The sequence below is a fragment of the Pelodiscus sinensis genome, chromosome 2 (assembly GCF_052426305.1).
Source record: "Pelodiscus sinensis isolate ZL-2025 chromosome 2, ASM5242630v1, whole genome shotgun sequence".
Classification (NCBI taxonomy): Eukaryota; Metazoa; Chordata; order Testudines; family Trionychidae; genus Pelodiscus; species Pelodiscus sinensis.
The window spans coordinates 113,648,361-113,670,541 of NC_143053.1; the positions used below are offsets into that span (position 1 = coordinate 113,648,361).

Genomic DNA, 22,181 nt, shown 5'->3' on the forward strand with positions numbered 1-22,181 from the left:
AATTTCCGCAAGAACACTGACGATCTCATGTATGTTGCTCCTGTTCGGGCAAAAGCCCTCTTGCGCAGATGCTTTTGTGCAAGAGGGCCAGTGTAGACAACGCGGTATTGTTTTGTGCAAAAAAGCCCCGATTGCGAAAATGGTGATTGGGGCTTTCTTGCGCAAAACTGCATCTAGATAGGCATGGACGCTTTTCCGCAAAACGTGCTTTTGCGCAAAAGTGTCCTTGCCAATCTAGATGCTCTTTTCCGCAAATGCTTTTAACGGAAAAACTTTTCCGTTAAAAGCATTTGTGGAAAATCATGCCAGTCTAGACGTAACCTATGACTAAAACCCAGTCATTAGAATTCATCCTTTTCCTCCATGGCCACAGTCTGTGGGAGGAACCTCAGCTGCTATAACCCATCATAGCATCATCAATGTCAGTGAAACTGTACCAGTTCCCACAAGTTAACATTCCACATCTGACAGCATCTCACTGACAGCTTTTCCTTTTCAGCTTTGCTTGGTCAAACCTGGGTATTTAGAGTGCGCTCCTCAGTACTACACTTTGATGTATGTAAATTTTGACACTTGTACTGCACAACCTACACTTTCATTGTAAATGTATTCAAAAGATAAAGTTAGTATAATTATTTATTTGTATTATGGAACCCCAAATGAGATCAGGACTCCTTTGTGCCAGCTGCTGTACAAACATACAGTAAAAACCAGCATCAGCTCCCAAAAGTTTAAAATTTAACTCAACGCAACACAGAAGGATCGAGAGAGGAGATTTAACACTCAAGCAGAGGGAAACGATATGTTTGGTTACAAATGCCACTTTTGGGGGGGTTTGTTGTTTTTAAAATTATTTTGGGGTAGGGTTTTGTTGGAAAGGGATTAGAGACAAAGGAAGGGGAGATTTTTGAAAGGAGGGGAGAATAAAGGGGACAAGGAAAAAGAGAAGAGGGGAAAGAAAGGGAGCATGGAAGGCAGGTGCAGTTGAGGTTGAGGAGAAGGGATTGCAAGAGAATAAGCTGCAACAAACAGGCAATCAGTATATCTAGAGCAACAACTGTAAAAAAACAGGTAACATCATGAGTATCTGAAAGTCCCTGCTGTAGCTACTTGCAGCTCTCGATGGCTGAGTTTCTGCATGCCCTTCCCAGCAATTTTTCTCCTCTGAGTTCGTATGATTGGCATGAGTTCTGATGCCCCCAGTGACAGTGGTGGGGGACTTATATCCTGCAAAGTACTGGATTCAGGAGAATAGGTAACCTGGGCTGGATATCAACTCTCCTTCCTACTGCCTCTCATGGTACGAATACCTGCTACAGCTGCCTGTCTCTGTGCTTGTCAGCTCTTTTCTGGGTGACCCCTCCTGACAGAATCTAAGTTCTGTTTTCCAGGTAGCATCAACTGTCTTACTATTTACGAAATAATCATACATGGCAGGCAGGAGGGTAAAACACATTTGTTCTGTGCCTTCAGTTTGCAAAAATGCAGAGTTTGTCTTTATCAAGGACATAGATGCTAAAATTCTATTCTATGATTTACTGTAGTTGCTGCTAGTTCTAACAAACTGTGCTGAATGAAAATCCTTTAAACTCCAGAGAGTGGTGAAATTCAGACTCTTTGTGCATTTTACTGTCATCTTAAAATGGAAGTTCCTTGTTTAGACCAGTGGGCATCAGAATTGCAATAAATAAATAAAAATAATCACCCTAGTATGCCAGCCTGTAGGTACATTTATACCTGCAAAAAGTGCTGGCATTTTTTGCAGGGAACTGATATACGTCATAAAAACAGAAGCACTTTGTTGTTGTTTGCCAGTACAGCTGCACTGGTTCTCTACACCAACAAACCCTTTGCACTGAAGACAAGGCCTAAGACATACAATATTAGGAATCTCATGGGAAAGCCTCTTTGCTTAAAAGTCTCAACAGTAGTGGAGGGTTTAAAAGATTCCATTTTAGAGGTACTATAAAAATAACGCTGCTGAACATCAATTCTAGTTAAGGGTAAGAGACTGAAACTATATGCTGTTTCCAGTTGATTTCTTAAATTTTGTACAGGCTGTAATCAGAAATAACACGAAAATGGTTAAATAGGAACTCCTGGATGAAATCAGAAAGCACAGAGTCTGCTCAAGCAAATATGTTTGTAGCAACAATACGAAAATATGTAACTATGCCAAGAAACTTGCTCTGTACATCACACTAAAATACACATTGGCTACTCTGCCTCTTTAAGTTTGCAGCACAAGTTTACATTAATATTATACAGAAAGCACAGTGGGAAAAAGGGAAAGGCTTCTTTAAAGGAGAAAAATGCAAATACCTGTTCACAAAATTCACCCCAAATATATAAATTTTAATTGGCATTTTCATTTTATTATTTAACCTATCCTGCTTGATCTCCCTACTTTTGGTTAATATGGGAGTCAGTTACAGCTTCATCTGTGCAGAATTAACTTTATGGAATGCACACTGGGGATTTGTCTATCTTCTCTATTTAGATCTGTGTAATAAAATATATGTAGTAGAAAAGCGTGCAGGCACTCCATGTGGCACAGACTTTGCAGATTTATTGTAAAATCATTTTAAATCAGTTTTAAGCTCTTGCCAGCAGTTAATTAAATATATTTCTTTTGGGGTTGGGGGGAATTGGTGTGTGTGTGGGGGGGCTTTCTGTCTCACTAGGTGGCAGTGTATGATTACATCTGGAAGGACCATGCCAACAAGTCTGGTGTCTCCAGCTGTGACCTCCAGTGCCAGAATGAAATCTCCGAATCTGAAGCTCGCTCAGGGGAGATCACTGTCCATGTGTCTATATTCACTGTTCATCTCAGTGGCTTTCAAGAACTCTATAGACATTTCCTCAGACTACCTGATGGGGCTATTGTTGAGGTAGGTCCAAATATTTTACATGCTGTGTTTGCACATACAGACACTTAGGGTATGTCTAGACTACAGGATTTTTTTGAAAAAATTAGCCTTTTTTCGAAATAACATCACCTGTGTCTAGACTGCATCTGCGTTCTTTCGAAAGTAAATCTAAAGAAAGCAGTAGCCTTTTCGATTGCGATAAACCTCATTTTACGAGGAATAATGCCTTTTTCTGAAAGTACTCTTTTGAAAAAAGGCGCTATAGAATGAAAACTGTGCTTTTTCAAAAGAGAGCGTCTACACTCTCTTTTGAAAAAGCCGCTTGCTCTTTCAAAAAATCTGCTTGAAGTCTAGACACTCTCTTTCAAAAGAGACTTGTAGTCTAGACGTAGGCTAAGAATAAGTCAGTGTCATGGAAGTATTAAGATATCACAGCAAGACAATGGGTTCAGCCTGACCTCTCACAACCATACCCAAAGTAACACTTAGCTGGTAGCTAATTTAGGGTAAAATAAAACATTTTGTGCATTTGGTTTGAAAACACTTTTTGAAATGAACACTATCAGTGTTTTATAGAGCTATTTAAATGTAAGTGTTAAAGTAAGTGCAAAATATACAAACTATATTGGTATGACCTTATATGCATACTGCATACAATCATATGAATTTGTGTAGGACAATCCTGTGTCAAATATACAGTATATGTATTTCATACACTGATAGCTCTGTACTGTAGTTGACACAGAGTTTTTCTACAGAGGTATGTACATAGATAATTGGTGCAGAATGATGATATTTGGGTAAGTTCACCGGTATTATTTATATTATTTATTCAGGTTATAAATGAGTCACTAAGCTTTCTTTATAGAATTTGTTCTAATTTTGTTGGACCACTCTTTGTCATATTTTTTTGCATATTGCAAGTAGCTCATACAATAAAAATCCAACACTTCTCTAACTGAAGAAAAATTCCAAGCTATGACTCATTTAATATCTTGCATTTGTTCAGTCACATTGTAATATATGGCTTTTTCTTTTCAGATGTATTTCCTCATTGGTTATATTCCAGTAGACGTAGGTCAGCGATTCTCAAATGTTAGCAATCTGAGGACCCCATTTTGATTGATTTATTTTTTTGTGGATTTCCAAATCCCATCCCCACTCAGCTGTAGGCCCCATTCCCACTTCACCACTGCCTGTCCTCTTCCTGCCTTGTTCCATCTCCTCCCCCAAGCACACCCCTATTGCTCTTCCTCAGACCTACTGAAGAACAAACCTGGATAAAGGGTGGGCTGGAGCAGTATTGCTTTTGGGGTTGTCTAATGGCACAGATTATTTAAGAATAAGGTAATATTCATACACATACATCACATTCATGCTGGCAGTTTGGAGGCAGGCTACAAGTGCGGTGTAGACTACTTTTGATTTCACTGGTGACTGGAGTGCTGGCCAGGCATCAGCTTCCTGGAGACTCGACCATGATGTTCCTTGGGAGATCCCTTCAGAGGCTTTTATTCTCCCGGGCCAGTCCCAGGTTTCTGCTGTGATGTTACATTTTGTCCAGGAGAGAGAGAGAGGGAGAGGGAGATTTTCTGGCCACTTCTCAGTTAATTTATCTGCTTGCAGGGTCTTTGTCTGTGTTAAAAAGTCATGGATCCTAAACTGCCTTTTGGTTTGGTATTTTTCATTCACACCTCACACACATTCCACAGGTTACATACATATTCATAAGCAGTATGGTTTCTAAGCAAAGTTGGGCCTCATGATGGCCTTGAGGACAAGAAATTGCATTGTACTACAGATAACATACCAAAGGCATGATAAAAATCTTAACAAATTATAACTAAGAAAGCCAAGGTCAGGGAAGACGGGAAAAGCAGAGAAGTATGACTGGTCAGCAAGACACCAGTGAAGAGGAGGGAGGGGGGTCGTGCCCAACTGGTTAAAAGTCCCATCCCTGCTTCTCCACTTTCCTCCTAGCACCGCCTGCATGCTGCTGCTAAAGCCACTGCGACGGGGCAGGAGGAGTTGAGGGTAGGATAGAGGGGCTGGAAAATATTATAAGTATTTGTTCACTGGTATTTTAGAAATTCTGCAGGTCTCTTGTGTAATAACCAGTAGTACTGAATCTGACAAAATAAAAATGCTCAAGTTGTTTTATTTTCCATGAATTTTACGAGCTCACTAGTCTTCATTATCAAATATACTGTGAGCACAGTCATGGAAAATATATTTAATTTGCTCTGCAAAATGGTGCCCTCAAATACACATCCTCGGCTCCTATTCTTTTCAGCTGGAGTTACATCTGTGTATCTTAAGGAATAATTTGGCTTACATAAGGTGGTTTTGCATAAACCTATTAGGAAATTCTTAGCTATTTGTGATTTTATTATATTATCAGTATTACCCTGCTCCGATTCACTCCAGTGGGAGCAGCATTGGCCCCATGGCCCTAATTCAGCAAAGTACTTAAATGTGTTCTTTATTTTAAGCGGGGCCCTAACCCCATTGACTTAAAGTGAAAATTGAAAAAATCCATTAAAGTGAAGCATGTGCTTAAGTGCTTTGCTGAATCAGAGTTTACATCAACTCAGAAGAAATCTCTGTATAGATAATACTTTGTTTAAGGTACTTACTGTTCTAGATATGTTATTCCCATTAAAATACACTTTACTACTCTGACCAGTAAATTGATGTTTGATATGAAAAGTAGTTTCATAAGCATGAGGCAAACATGTTTTAAAAGGCAAATTCAGTGCAAGGTGACTTGAATAAATTCCTTTACAAATATTAAATAAAAATCCTTTCAAAAATTTGTGGCATGCAAATTATAGAGGTTAAACTTGCAAACTCTATCCTTTTGTCACAAGCATTATAAAACTGAGAATTCACTTGCAATAAACCACATTTTCCTTTTTTTTATCATGTATTTGCTCTTTACAGAGCTCAAGAAAGATGCTGTTTGCCCATGGAATGACCTCTCCCCACCCCTAAAAAAATTGTCATGCCTTTCCTCATTCATTAATCTTATATTATTTTAATATATGGAAAATTATTGAGTTCTAGCATTTAAAATGTATTTGAAATCCACACACAAAAAAGTTAATGCCGAAGATAAGTGTTTGCAGTCTACATTGTGATAACACTATCTCAGTGATATTTATCTTGACTTCTACTGGTGACTGGAGTTGATTTCTTATTAAAAGGGCAAAGATAAGTCACTTTAACTCAGCAAAAAAAATCAGTTTCTTATTATAGGCCTAGTAAACCTTAACATTGTAGAAAACCTTTTTATAGTATGATTTTATCTATCAAATAAACCTAAACAAATGTCAAGGATTCATCCAATTTAAATATACTGGATAAAAGAGATATGTTTCCCCTCATTATTTGAAATATACCTAGTGATAATAGAATAAGACAGTGTAGGTAACTAACCAATTACTTAGTGTAAGCTATTTACATTCATCCATATGCTATGAATTATGTTTAAACTCTCTTGCACTTCTGGAAAAGCGAATAAAATCATGTAAGTTTATTTTGAATACTAGATCAGATATAGTATGTTGAGTGACACTTAAAAAGAATGAAACAGTAACTGTAGCTTATTTTCTGAAGCAATCTTGACACTAATGCTAAATTACAGCTTGGAAACATCTAGCATTTTTACCTTTATGAGAAAAGGCTTTTTACATATTTAACATAATTCTAGGGAAAATATACTGGAATGATGTATAAAGATATGTACACTGTAACCAAAGGGCATTTATATTCCCCAGTAGAATACTTACAACAATTTTATTGCCATTTGGTGTCATTTTCTAACAGATATAAAATACAGCCAGTAAACAAACTAGACTTTAGATTTAAGCTGACAGCTGTTCCTACAGAAGCAATATTCAGATATTTAATCTTAAGAATACTGAATATTTTACAATTGTTTGAGCAAACTATACTTTTACAAAGCAGAGGCCTGTAAGCTTGTGTATACAGTATTAGGATCTGATGATGACATAAAAAAACAACCCTAGGATAATCTTCACGTTGGTTGCTTTTATATACTCCCTGGGAAAATAAACAGATTACCTCATGTTTTAACCTCATGTTTTATTCTTAATGCAACATAACCTTTTTATAGATTAAATGTTACTGTGCCTACTGTAGGCTAATTTCTTTTTTCTGTGGCAAATAACCAATGCTGTTAATTCTATTGGGGATGTCTCTGAGGGCAGGTTGCATCTCTGGCTTTATTAAGAGAAATATTTACCCTTATACAAAAGGCCTTTTGAGGCCTTCTACACATGGGTAACCAGATGTGGCCCAATATTTTTGGGTCCAAACTGATATTTGGGGCTTTGTCTTTTGGGCTGTGTCTAGACTGTAGGGTTATTTCGAAAAAACTTCACCTGCGTCTAGACTACAGCCGCGTTCTTTCAAAATTAAATTGAAAGAATGCGGCTTTTCTTTCGATGGCGGTACTCCTCATTTCACAAGGAAGAACTCCTTTTTTCGAAAGTGCTCTTTCGAAAAAAGGCATTCTTGAATGCAACTACTACCTCCAGCCCCAGCCCTGATGCCATGTCTGAATTTCTCACACATGCAATCTGGTCATCCTATCCGTATGACAAAAGCCCCCTGTTGTGCCTTCAATGGGGGGCTGACTGCAGCCGCCATTGGAGTGATGGGAAACCTTTATGTCATCCCAAATAGGGGTAGAGGATATAGGCTCACAGATTCACGGTTTTATGAATTCAGTGATCCTATAAACTCTACAGATAGAGCAAGAGAAGTTGTGACTTGAGAGCTATTTAAACCTGAACTTGTAGATTAAGGGCCATGATAAAACTCATGGGTTGAAGAGTGATATTGAGCCAAATTATCTTCTGTTGTACATAGATGCAAGTCCATTGGCTTCTATGGAGCTGTGCCAATATACTCCATCAGAAGAAATGGGAATTTTGCCACTGAATTCAAGTTTGTATGATCAGACTGCATGCTCATCATTCCATCACAATATTTGTTCATATTCAGATTAGAGCACTATATAGTGTTAACGATTAAAGAACACTCAATTCACAATCGGTATCAGAGTAAAGAATGACATGATGCATACAGAATAAAAATGAAAGGTTTTTTTTAAAGAATTTCATCATCTTTCATTACTCCTTTTCTTCTATAAGCATTACAAATAGTACTAATTTCTTGTGTTAATTTGTGAAAAGAGTTACCTGTTTAAAAAAATATTTTACTTAGGATAAATCATACAAGACTGAATTATACCTTTGAGTCATAACTACATATTGAGAAATTATCAATGCTCATAAGAAAGTCGACATGGAAATGCATTTGGCCTGCAGGGAGCAGGGCTGCTAAACATGATCATTCTCCTCCTGTACACCTTTCACTGTCAAAACTTCTCTAAACCAAGGTAGTGTCCCTGTTGAGGAGAATCCACAGAGCCAGTGAATATAGAAGATGTCTATTGGGAAACAGCATTTCTTGTTTGTTTGTAGCCAAACTCTGTGGTTCTAAAGAATCAGCAGAAAGCTGATGAGATATTTCCACCATGGACTCATGGCATGATGTGAGTGCTGTAAAGTAACTAGCAAATCAGAGGAATATGTGCTCAACACAGCATGACATACTAGCAATGTAAATGGCATCCCCACTCCCATTTTTAAATTGTATTAATTTCTTTAGTCCAGGCTTAGAGGAAAGGGAGAGATACACAGAACTATGAGCATTTGAACTCGTGAATTTGAATTTATTTTCCACTGAGTGCTGGGGAGTTAAAACTCTATCATTTGAATCTTCATGGACAGGAAATGCAACATGGATGCAACCTCTGCCAATGTGAATTCATCTAATGGAAACAAAAACTCATGGGGATAATGTTGTGATAGATGAACAGTTCTACTTTATAAAAAAGCATTATTACTCACAATAAAGATGCATTTTAAAAGTGCACTGCCATTTTTCTCAGGTTCTCTCCTTCTTCCAACACATTTTGAACATACAAATTTGATCTGAATGAGTATTTTGTGACTGACTATGCTATATGCTCAGTGGTAGCCTACTGCTTTAACATGCATTTAGAACTTGTCAATGTTTATAATCTTTATTCATTTATCACATATTTTGCTTGAATCAGCAGTATCTGTGCAAAGGATAATTGCCAAACTGTATCAGCTAATTTTACCTAAATAAAAAATAACCTTTGAAAAAGTACCTTGCAGCTACACAAATTGATAAAATCCATCAATTACATTTTTTCCCTCAATTTATAATTACACAGTAGTAACTGTAAAGTGAACTTTAGTACATGGTTGATTAATTATAAGTTTACAGACATTAAGCCACTTTCAGAAACAACAGCTTGGTCTGTAATTAATTTAATATTACAACTTTGCCAACATCTAATCAAATCAAAAAATTGAACTATGTATACAAGCTGCAATTTTGAATTTGTAGACACGGGACGTCAAAAGTGTGATATAGCAGTTTCCCTTTTTTTGGACAAGCTAGTTTATAACTGAGCTATGGAACAATAACCTATTTATCATACTGAAGTGAGCACAGGGTTTCACCAAGAGCAAAGGGTGACCAGGTTTCCACTTAGAAAAAAAAAAAGGCTTTTCCAGTGACTTCCAAATATTTCCTGTTTCCACTCATTTGCTTGTGTCCTTGGAAATAAAAACCTTTAAAGAGTATTCTGCACTAGAGAATTAGGAACAGGGTCTGTGAAGACAGAAATGTTTCTATAAATTATCATACAGGAGTTGGTGGGAAATTTTGCTATTTTACAAAATGAAATTGGTTTCTGGAGCCTTGGAATCAATTTGTTTTTCCTTCTTCAATTGTCTTGTCTGATCTTGTGAAAATTCTTGAGCTCAGATCTTCAAAGGTATTTAAGCTCCTAAATTGTCTGAGGATCGGGTTGCCAACACTCCAGGATTGTCCTGGAGTCTCCAGGAATTAAAGGTTGATTTTTAACTAAACATAATGTCATCTGATGAAACCTAGTGGAATTCATCCAACCAAAGTTGGCAACACTATGGGGATCTGGCCTTTAGTCTTTGTGTGCCTCAGTGTCCCACCTGAAATAAATAATTATGCCTAGTTCTTATATTGCAAGTTAAATGAAATAAGGATAATAGTACTGTTGCATTTTACAAGGGTGTTGTGATCATAACTACACTAAAAATTGTAATGTGCTCATTTAATGAGAACTTTATAAATACCTATAATAGATAAGAATGTGGGAAAACCTATTGTCAGCATTTTATTTACTCCCTTCCTTAACAAATATTGGCTAGTTGACTGCAGCAACTCAAAACCATAAGAAACTGAGGGTACATTTACACAGCAGCACTATTTTGGAATAACTAGTGTTATTACAAAATAACATAGTGTGCATCTACACCATAAGCCTTTATTTCAAAATAATGTTGAGTTGGAAGACTTCTTACTCTTACTCATGGTAACACTCATTTCACGAGGAGTAATGAAAGACGAAGGAAGAGTGTTCTTCCTTCAACTTCCTGTTGTGTAGACAGCATCAAAAGCCGAATTAAGCTATTTTGACTTAAGTTATGCAATTGACATAGATGAAGTTGCATAGCTTAATTCAATTTTAGCCTTGCTTTGTAGACATACCCTAAGATTTATGACGTGCATTTAAAAGATGTTGATTTATTACCAGAGGAACTTACTTATTCCACCACTAAGCTGATGTAGTAGAAAAGAAAGTATGGGCTATAACTGAGTCAACCTGTGTTCTAGTTGCAGCTTTGACACGTACCTATCTGTACGAACTTTGGCTTAGTTTTGGTGTTCATATATGGAAAATGGGGATAATAATTCTTACCTCCTTGGTGAAGCATTTTCAGATTTATGGATAAACAATGCTATAGAAGACAATGGTCATGTTTAGCATTTGATAAATGTTGCCAATTTTTAATTGCAATTTTCCATGCATAAATCACAATCTTTTAAAGAGTTATTAATAATTTAAAACTGTTTTTCTCCATCACATGCTCCAACTTCCTCTAGGCCTTGTGGGATGTTCAAGATGTGCCCTGCTTGGAACATCCATGGAGTTGGTGCCTATGTTTTCTATACTGGGGCTATGTCTAGACTCTGCCACATCCAGGGAACACTTCTGCTCTTCCGCTTTTTTTTTTTTTTTTGCAGAAGAGCAGACGTGCTCTTTTGGAAGCCCTGTCTTCCTCCTCGCACAAGGAAGAAGAGCTCCTCTGAAAGAGGATTTTTTTTTTCTGAAATTTGGCCCAGTGTAAATGGGAAAAGCATACCTTTTTCCAATAAAGCCCCATAGTGTAGACATAGCCTGGGACACTAGAGTGTTGCTCAGCCTACAATCAGATCTAATAGATCTGTGTTCCTACTGCAGTGCATTAGTGTGTGCAGCAGATATTTTGACTGTGGGGTAAATAATTGGAGAAATTATTGCAAACATTTGTATTCATTTTGAACCCAGCTTTTGAGGGATGAAGATGCATCTTGCAGGAACTGTTCCAGGATTGAATGACCTCACATCTTCATAAACTGTTTCTGCCTGAAGTATGAGTCTGAAATTTGCTTTCTGCTAACATAGAAATGAGCAAAATTTATTTCATATGAATGCTCACAAAAATGAACAACATCAGGGTCTGGGTACCTATATAAATTATACAAGTTGACCTATTATGTGGTAGCAGTTGCTGAGTTGGGTTAGATTTGAATCAGTGACCTGGAAGTGTTGTATCCTATTACCAGTCTTATAATAATCCGTCAAGTGGCCCTGATTTTTTTAATTTAAGGGACACTTCCGAATTCAGTTAATTTTTTTCCATATATCAAGAATAATATAAGATGCAATTATAAAAGGATACAACAATAACAATAATTTCCATTCTATTGTTTTATCTGAGCATTCTAGATTCTGAGCAAAATTAGGCGAATTCACATTTCACATGTGTTTAAATTGCTAATTTTGCCACTGTTATCTGTATGAGTGAATATATGTACGAGAACTCTTACTCTATAGTGTTTTGGCAGTACTGTTATAAAAATTGTTATAAAGTCTCGGAGTGGAACTGAACCATGAAACCCAAATTGTAAGTTGCTGCTGAGCTGGGTTATTAGTATGACAGTACCAAATTTCACACACAAAGAGACTTTCAAGCTATAATATTTTAAAAAGGCAAGGAGGAAGAGAAATGAAAGCAAACTCATGTCTGTGTCTTCTAACTTCATATTTAACTGAACTGGGCCATTGTAATGTGTCTGGGTTTTATACTTTCTGTTTTTTCAGGCATTTGGTGATATTAGTGGAGTAAGTCTTTTATATGATGAAGTGAGCACAACCATTCAAGAACATGTAAGCGAAATGGACAATGTGCTGGAAACCTCTTCGGTTATCAAGAGGAGGGAAAGAAAAAAGAATACAGCCAGGTGGAAAGGTATTATTTTCAATGACTCTGCCTCTTTTGAGTGTGCCCGTTATGTCAAAATATATCGGGCTAGCTATTCCGATGTCTCTGTAAAACTCATTCCATGAAGAGTAAGGAATGTTTCAGAATAGCGGTTTATTTCAAAATAAGTACTGTGAAGACAGCTCCAAATTTCGAAATAAGCTATTCTGAAGTAACATCAAAATGAGATACACAATTTGCATCTTATTTTGACCCACAGTGCAGTGTAGATGCACCCCGACTGACTTTGAAATTATCCGTACTCTTTTATAGCTCATGCTGCTTTATATATGCATGCTGGCATTTTCTCTAAGTACACTTTCGCCTCGAAAAAAATAGGCCCCCTATCATTTTTGACTGCACTTAAGTAGCGAGTTGCTGTTTATCTCAGTATGACGTTTTTAGTCTGTCACAAGGGTACATCATGAAGAGAGAACAGCTGTCATTCTTTCACTAGGGAACATCAAAGATCATAACATTTTCCACACGGGAATCTGGTACAGCAGTAATACAATTGAGAAAAGTAGATCTAGAACAAAAGTCAACATTTAAAATGTGCTGCAGACATAAATCAGCTGCTTGATTTATAATTAGGTAAACAGTGTGTGTGTGTTTGTGTGTTTACCCATGAATATATATACTATGGCTCCAGTCTTACAAGGAATTCTGCTGCATTTAACTGTATACACTGAAATACACTGAACTACTTAATAAGTGTAATGTTAAATTCATGTGTAAATCTTTGCTTGGATTGGTGCCAGTATATGTCTCTCCACTAATAACTGTAGTAGCAGCCCATGACAAAGTACAGGCAGTCCCCGGGTTACACGGATCCGACTTGCATCGGATCCCTACTTACAAACGGGGTGAGGCAACCCCGCACTAGCTGCTTCCCCCCAGCAGACCAAGGAGATGCGAAGCTAGCGCCCCCCCAAGCAGACCAGGGAGACGCGGAGCGGCTTTTCTCAGCAGACATCTCAGCTTGAGAATAAAGGACTGAGGGAAGTGAGGTGTGGGAGAATAAAACTGAGCTCTGGAAAATGTTTGGCTAGAGTTTCCCCTACAATATGTACCAGTTCTGACTTACATACAAATTCAACTAAGAACAAACCTACAGTCCCTATCTTGTACGTAACCCGGGGACTGCCTGTAGTAGCAAAGTATTAAATGATACAGAATTATCATAATGACTTAATTAAACCTAGTCATTAATATGAACTATATATTTATTTTATCCCCGTATACAAAGCCTCAGTCCTACATCAGAATCCAGAAGCAAACTACACTTCTGCTAATTCCCCATGGATTTCAGTGCTTCTCCACATATACAGAAATGCTGTCAGTGCCCAAGTTTGGATAGAAGTGTCATGCAGATAATGATGGTTGAATCTTTAAAGGTTCAATATTTCAATTCAGATGAGCAAACAAAAATGAACAGAGAATTTTTAGTGAAAATAATGGAGATTGATACATAGCCAGTTGCTCAGACTTCTTGCTGATGAGGAAAAAAAACACAGCAGATGGTATGGTGTCAATCGTCTGATTATTTTATATGTCTCTTTTTAACTTTAGGGGCTCCTTTTGTCTCCTGCAAGAACTAAGTCACCAGGAAGATTGCTCAGTTCATTGCACTTTTTGCATCCTGCGTCATCTTCATAATCTGCATCCTTATCCAATAAGACATCCACTTCTGTTCACAGCTCCATGTGCATAGACCTGTAGTTGCTTAGTACAGCAAACACTGTGTGCAGAAACCTCCAGTTGTTTTCAATGACTGGTGGCACATCAGATCCCATATATAAACTGCAAATACAAATTTTGCATTTGAGTTCCTCACAAAATATCAGGCTATTCCTACTGGGATCTCCAACTTCATGGGCTTTATTTGTATCTGTTTCGTTGTAAAGGTGGAGGGGGGGGGGTTATTGATTTGCATTTCAGTCTTCATGAATAACATACTACTGTATTTGACAGTCATTTTTCAAAGCACTACAATGTCATGGTTGTAAGATGTAAGATTCAAAGCAGGGCAAAAATATCTTCATACCACTGTAATCACCCTTAATGTTGTGTCCAGCCTCCAAGCCACCTCACAGTCCATGAAGCCCCAAAGAGGCCATTTTCCTACTCATGACCACTTCACTGGGAACCCCAGCATTTCTGCTACCCAGGGATGGAGTTACTAGCTGTAGGCATTATTATTGTTGTTGTTATTATTTATTGCAGTATCCCTAGATACTCTAACTAAAGAAGGGGTCCATTGTGCTGGGCACTGTACAAACACATAAGCAGAAAGTCCCTACCCCAGAAAGATTACACTAAAATTAGACAACAAAGCAAAAAGAGAGGCATATAGAAGTTAAGTGACATACCCCAGATTATACTGTAGGTCCATGAAAGAAGTGGAAATAGAGCTTAAATCTGCTGACTCCCAATCCTTTGCCCAGTCTCCTGATCAAAGCTACTTTACTGTCCCTTTGTGCCCTGTTGAGGTACAACATGTCTGTAGTAAAGGAAAGTTTTTGATTCAGTATTTTCTACTATTCATGGAAAACAGTTTTCATATTTTTATTTTTATTTTAATATGAATGGAAGCTTTGCTCTTCTTTTATGATTAGGGTTTGCTGATGTTGCGGTGTATACACTGGTGCAGTAAAACTGCTTCAGATGCCTTGACCTTTTGTTGGATTTTTCTGAACATCTTATACTGTTTGATTAATTTTGATATATAGAGCTTTGGTTCTCAAATATCTGGAAATTATTAAATTACTTAAGGTGGACGTCAATGTCAACGTCAGTACCACTGGTGAATTGTCTTCTGGGGTGGCAAAATATTGTGAAGGTTTTCTTTCTTTATTAACTGGATTTTTTAAAAGTCCAGTAGAAGATCAAAGAAGAAAAATAAATCTCTGGTACAACTATAAATAGTGTTGTCCTTTGTTTTGGATTTTATAGTTTTAAAAAACACTTGAACAGCATCTTTCAGTGACCATCGAAATGAAATTGAATCTTTAATTTTCACTTAGTCTTTAATTTATGGTTGAGAGTTTTGAAGTGGGAAAGGCTTCCTGTGGGTGCTATTTCTTTGGAGAAAATCAAAGGAAAGTCCTCGGATTTTTCAGTGGAATTCTTAAATTTGAGCTGAGCAACATTTCTTGTGCCTAATGTACCAATATCAATTCATGGCTTGTACAGGTATATCAACACAGCAGATTTTAATGTGCCAGACTGTGACCTGCACAACTTCAATTTAAGTACAGTGGAAATATTACTTTTATCAGGTAGCAGGAATGGTTTTATGTATGGAGATAGGTTGGATCCTAGAAGCTCTCACTGACACATATCCATTTATACCAGCTGAAGATCTGGTTCTGAATACTTAATTTAAAAATGCAGGATCTGTATTACCTCAATTTTATGTTGGTGCCATTCCATTTTAGTCAGTCATATATCTGTTGAAAATAATTTTGATATGACTTCAAATTTTGCATCAGATCTTACTTTAATTTTAATTTTGTAGGAGCACATTGAGTTCAGTTGGTAAACCTAGAGTGAATATGGACTATAAATTGAATATTCTTTGCTGTTGTCAGCAACATCACCACGGCTATGTCTACACTACAGAGTTTTCCTGGGATACCCCAGCACATGGAAAAAATTTGCTACATCCAGGGAACACTTCTGCTTTTTTGGATCAATTTCTGAAAAAACGGGTGCGCTCTTTTGGAAGCCCCCATGTTTCACATTTTATGAGGAATAAGGGCTCTTCTGAAAGAGGAGGTTTTCCCCACATTTGGCCCCATGTAGATGGGCCAAATATCGGAAAAGCCTCTTCCGAAAAAAGAATCAGAAAAAGTTATGCAAATTGGTTTGCAATTTGCATACCTTTTTCCAAAAAATAATTGCAGTGCAGACATAGCCCACTATTACTTAGAAAACTAGCAGTGTTAGTCTGTAACTTAAAAACAAGTAGCCATGTGGCACCTTAGAGCACTCATTTGAGGAAATGTTTTTTACCCACAAAAGCTCTGATACTATATATTTTTGTTAATCTCTATGGTGCCTTAGGACAACTCACTATCACTTAATGAAAGATAATAATTACCTGTTTGTATAGTGTTCCTTTACAACAATTATTTCCTGTGTAGCTATGTAGTCATTACTGAAAAGTGTAAATAAAGAATCCTTTCAGAGATGTAGTTTCCCTAGGTACCAATTTTGCTCCCCCATCTGTAGTTCTCTTCTGTTAAAGAATAAAGACATAAATATGAATTAAAAATTAAAATGTTTGTAGTTCAGAGAATGTGGACAATTTTAATATATCTAGTGAAAGGCTCATGCTAAAGAAGATTCATTACACTGAGAGCCAGTTAAGAAAGTGGATGAAAAATGAGTGATTTTCATCATTTTGTTAAATATAGTGCTAAGTGATACGGGCTAGCATTAAAAGCAAATTACTTAGCTCTTCACCAATCACAGCATGAGAGTATTCCATTGGAACCGGTGTTTTCAGTGATGCTCAGTCTTCAGTTTTATTAAATAAATCAACTGCTTAATGCTTAGAGAGGTAGTTGACGGCATATTGCTAAAATAATAAAAAGTACACACACACATATATATTAAAAACTTATTTTAATTCTATACATTTTTTAAAAGAAAAGCCCCAGCCAGGACACACATATCACAACAAATTTCTCAGACAACAAAGGCCTGGAATCCTTGTGTCATATTCTGTATTTTTTTTAGGTTTTTCTCTGTTTCTTCAATGAACATGCCTTCAAAAATCTTTTTCAGTTCAGTCCATTTCATCTATAAATCTTCTATTCCTACACAGAGCAGTTTGATGAACTCTTTTTTTCTATAACCCACCATCATTCTTATTTTTACTAAGGTAGCATTATCCAGTACAGTCTAGAGACTAGGGTCCGAGTCTCAACATGCATAAATTGTTGTAACTTAGTTGAAGTCAGTGGAGGTATGCTATTTTATATGAGCTGAGGATCTGGGCCCCATATGTTCCCTTTGTGCCTCATTGCAATGTCATTCTCAACCACTAGGGTTTATTACTGTGGAGTTCATGGGGAAGTGGCTTTTACAAGAGATATGCTGGCAGAGTATCATCAGGGGCTGGAGGATATGAGGAAGCTTAGGGACTTCATAAATTTCTATAGATCAAACTATTTGGAGGCCACAATTGCTGCCAACCTGCTCCTGGTAGAACAAATGTACTGGAAACTCCATGAGTCAGAACTGCTGGAAATCATTTACAAAGGGGATGATCCAGGTCCTGATCTGCAATTGACTTCACAAAAGACAAATGCCAGTGTTGCCACATCCAAGAATTAAAATCTCACAGGTTGTTTCTCAAAAACTAATGATTGGCTTTAAAATGACAAGATTTTAGAAAATAATAAATGTGTGTTGGGGATGGAGGCTATTTGTCTTGTGGCTCTGGTCAACCTCTAAGGGGTCATGGTTTCAAGCTTTTTACTCCATATCCACGAGGGCTGAAATGTGAAAGACTGCATGGCTGAAGACACTGCAAAAAGGCTTTGGACAAGAGAAACTTAATTAGATAGGAGGTTGAACTAGTAGTTAATCTTGAGAAAACATATTATCCTTTTGTTTTATTTGTAACTCTATTTTCATTTTCCTTAATCATTATCTCTTGAATCTTTGATAATACATTTGCTATAGTTTTCACTATAAATATAGCTCAGTTCTGTGATATTAAACAAGATGGAGATCTTGAGTACATTCAGGTGAGCTGCTTTGGGCATTGTTCCATTTAGGTACAGTAGACCTGGTATTTCTGTGAATGTTCAGTGAATGAGGAAATGGACAATACAGAGGAATTCTTCAGAGGGGCTCAGGGACTGGGGTGTATGTGTTGTTGTTAACCTGCAAGGCAAAGGAAGGGCTGGATCACAGGCTGTGGTTTCAGGGAGCTGATACCCAGTTAAACAAAAACAAGTCTCTATCATAGTAGAGGCAGGGGGATAACAAGGTGACTCACAATCCTGGGTGCACTGAGGACCATTCCACCTCACCTCACACTTGGAGCTCAGTACAACACTCATATGTTAGGGAAATCTATGTTAGGGAATTCCCCCCTCCCCCACTAGTCTGGAAAGTGTTCATGTGGCCTGAGGGGTTCATTAACTTGATTAGGCCACATCTGAGGGAGAATTAGACTTGATAAGCAAACATTGACAGAGCCCAGCTCAACAGGAGCAGCAGAGGCTAGTGTAAAGCCAAGAAGTATGCAGTAGAAAAGTGGCTGCAGTATAGAAGCCTCCAGGTATTCTCTATGGTTCGAGGGGGAAAGGAGAAAATCTAGGGGGAGAGTCCTGGGATCCTGGCCTTGAAGAAGGGGTTTACCCAGAAGGTTGATAGAGTAGGGGTAGAGTAGGAAAAGATTCAGGGAAATGGTAGCAAGGTTTGGGACAGTGAGGCTCTTGGCTGCTGATTTGAAGGTTTCTGAGCTGGCACCTAGAGCAGAGGATGGGTCTGGGTTCTTTGAGCAGTCACTGGGGAAGTAGTACTGGCTGGGTAGTAATTGGAAGACTGTCTAAGAAAGTTTGTATTGAGAGACTTTGATACCCCAGAATGGGAAGACTACAGTGACCTGACTGAAGGATGACTGAAGCCAGAAGGAGCATGGTAACTCCTTGGGCAGAAGAGGACATCAATGTGAATGAAAGACAGAAGAGGATGTAAAATTGTCCAGAACTATTCCCCACATGGAGCCACAAGAAAGTGCCTCAACAGTGAGTAGAGAGCCCTATGACAGGGCCTTATATTTGAAAGATTATGCTGATGACTTTGCTTGCTTCAAAGTCTTTCCTTGTAGAAGGAAAGTGATAGTCTACTACATATTTTAGAGAATTTGTTAGTCTGTTTGATCAAGAACTCCTCCTAAACGGTAAGAGCTAGGACCACCAAATTCAGCATACAGCTTCCTCTGATCATAACTTAAAGCAACATAAGAATTTGGTTGTGTCATGAAAATGGAATGTGCCTGGAATGGAATTGCTTTTCATAAAATCAAAAGGAAAAGAGACAGCGTCACCAAATCAAGTGCAGGCCTCAAAATAGGCGTAATTGAGTGAATATTGAAAGAGACTGAACCAAAACGAGCCAGAAAAATAGGATGAACACAGAATAGGACTGCTTCTCAATAAACCTTACAGAAAGGAGATAAAATAGAGACATTTCGAGTAGTACTCTGTTTTGGCACAGCTAAATCAGTGCGTAAGGTTTGAAAACTAGAAGGCAACGTTATTGGAAACTAAATTGACTACATCCTTTTTTTGTTCAAATGATAAGAATGTATCAGGATGAAGGAAAAATACCCTTGATGGAATTCCCATTAAAAATACTAACACTTTAAAAGGACAAACTTTAGAAATCCCCTTTTTAAAGAAATCTGAAATAAAAATTAACTTAATAAAAATAACACTATTTTTTAAAAATACAATAATTTAAATAAAGCATGTATATTTTCCTTTTATTTAAAAAAAAATTGAGTTAATGTCAAGGACCTCAGCAATGCTGGGTAAATCTGCTAGTATGCTATAATAATGAGCCATACACTGCAGTAAAATCATTCCTATTGCTTACTGCAGAATACAGTAGTTATTTTTTGTCCTTTTTTTTTGCTGTCAGGGAAATATTTATATATTTATACTAATATTTGTTTTTATTTTTTACAAGATCTATGTTCAAAAAACCTTCTGATGTTTAAAATATAACCATTTTTTGTTATAAACATTAAGATACATTTTTTCCTATTAAAAAAAGAACGGGGGTGGGGGGAAAATGTTATTTAGCTCAATTTTCAAAATATAACATTCCTTTTCTCAGTTTTCCTGGCTGAGGTAATTGTTCTGAGGCATTTTGTTTGGTTATGCCAATTCTGTCACAAACACTAATATAAAATAATGACACGAGGCTGACTTAACTTGACATAATAGGGTGCATTTTAAAAAGACTGTATGGGAGGTATGGGCAAATATTGTGCTACTTGTTAATGAAATTGTTGATGTTCCTCATCTAGGTTGCTATTGCATATATTTAAAATATCTGCCTAGACAAATGCAAAATTGTATGATTTCTAACTGACCACACTCTCTGAATGAAGCCCTGTTATAATTAATTTAAATGCAATGGGCTCAAGTGTCGAAGCTACTACTATGACCTGGTCACCGTCCAATATTAAACAGTTTTAAGGTTATACAGAGAATTTAGTCTGCTTAGTACCATAGTCAGTCACTTAGTAACATAGCGCAAACACCATCAAAAACCCTTTCTAATTTTTAAAAAAGATACAGGAGGGATATGGGCTGCTGTGGCTCACTGAGGAGAAGTAGGGCTACTCATGTGGCTCACCCACTGTTCGTGGTTGGCCATCCTTGGCCTAATCTTCAGTGCTCTTTTGCTAACAATAAAGTTTGTTTATGTTTAAGAGGTTCCTTTAAAATCCCATTTTCCTTTCTTTACATGCCACATATCCCTAAAGAGTTAACTATAAGCTGGAGTTCCTATGGGGGTAGAACTCTGGAGATGGGAGTCCATAAAGAGGCTTGGGAGGTTCAGACTTTATTTTGAGGCTTAGGGTAGTTGACTGTAGAATTCAGTATCCCAAGACGGATTTCCAGCTATGGACTCTGTACCCCAGGAATATACCAAGAAGGCCAAAACTAGAAGCAGTCTCAGACACTATACAGACCCTATTGGCTTGGAGCCATAAGGAATACAATGGTGGAGTACAATACAACAGAGTGGTGACTTTTCATCTGGAAACTTCTCCAGGGCTGTAACAGTCTGTATTTCTAACCCCTGTAGGGCTCATGTCCTCAAGGTAGTTAAACTCATGCCTAACTTTAAGCACTTAAGCAGTCTCATTTGAAATTCCTTTTAGTATACCTCTGTATTTGTAGCATTCACATCTTCAGCCTTTAACTCACTTCAGCTCATATATGTGATAGCAAGACAAGTAAAAATGTATGAAGAAAATTAAAAAAAAAAACGTAGTGCATTTTATATGTTAAATTCTTTGGCTGACAGATTATGTTGCTGTAGTTTCCACAGGATTCCTTTTGTCTGTTCTGAGGATGAATGCTGGTAAAATGTCAATCTGACACCCAAGTAAATGCACTTTAGATGGAGAACTACACAAGAACTGCAGAATCTAACCCTGATGCACATGTCGGTGAATGGCAGCTCTGAAGCCCTTCACAGCCTCTGTTTTGGCCCTATGCAGGAATGGGGTTAGCGACTCCATCATACGTCTTCTGTGAATACTTCTGTAAACATTGGATCTGCATGACAAGCAGCCCAATAGCCATGCCCCTTACTTTCCACAATAGCCCTTTCATATTTGTCTCTATGGAGCTATCAAAAAGTCAAAGGAGTCCTTTAAGCATTTCCTCTGTAGCTGCCTATTCTCTATACTGCAGAAGCACAAGGATTCTTTTGCATTGTAGTCCTTTTCAGCCACCACATCCCTGTATGAATTTCACCAGTAGTGAAAAGATTATATAACTGAGAAATAATGAAATAGAATCTGTGATACTGCACCCCATATTCTTCACAGTGATTCTACACAGTGATGTATTTTGTACAAGGTAAGTCATGTGAGGTATCCTTGAAAAAATTTTGATTCGCTGAATGATTATCATTTTTGTATGCATGTATCCTTTTTAAAATCTGAAATAATAAAAACTGACTAGGAATCTATATCTCAAATGGGCATACACTAGAAAACATACATCTCCAATATTTAGGAGCAATAATAAAAAAGCCAGGAGAGGCTGATGGCCCATCCACAAAGACA

General features: G+C 37.4%; 1 protein-coding gene across 1 annotated transcript in view; it reads left to right on the plus strand.

Moving 5' to 3' along the window:
* Positions 1 to 15,942, plus strand: part of LOC102458814 (uncharacterized) — a 284,741-nt gene extending 268,799 nt beyond the window's left edge. The window contains exons 21-23 of the mRNA XM_089776005.1: positions 2,685 to 2,891; positions 12,184 to 12,331; positions 13,916 to 15,942. Of these exons, the coding sequence (XP_089632131.1) occupies positions 2,685 to 2,891; positions 12,184 to 12,331; positions 13,916 to 13,944 (384 nt within the window). The 3' untranslated portion in view covers positions 13,945 to 15,942. The remainder of the gene's footprint in view (positions 1 to 2,684; positions 2,892 to 12,183; positions 12,332 to 13,915) is intronic.
* The last annotated feature ends 6,239 nt before the right edge of the window (positions 15,943 to 22,181 follow it).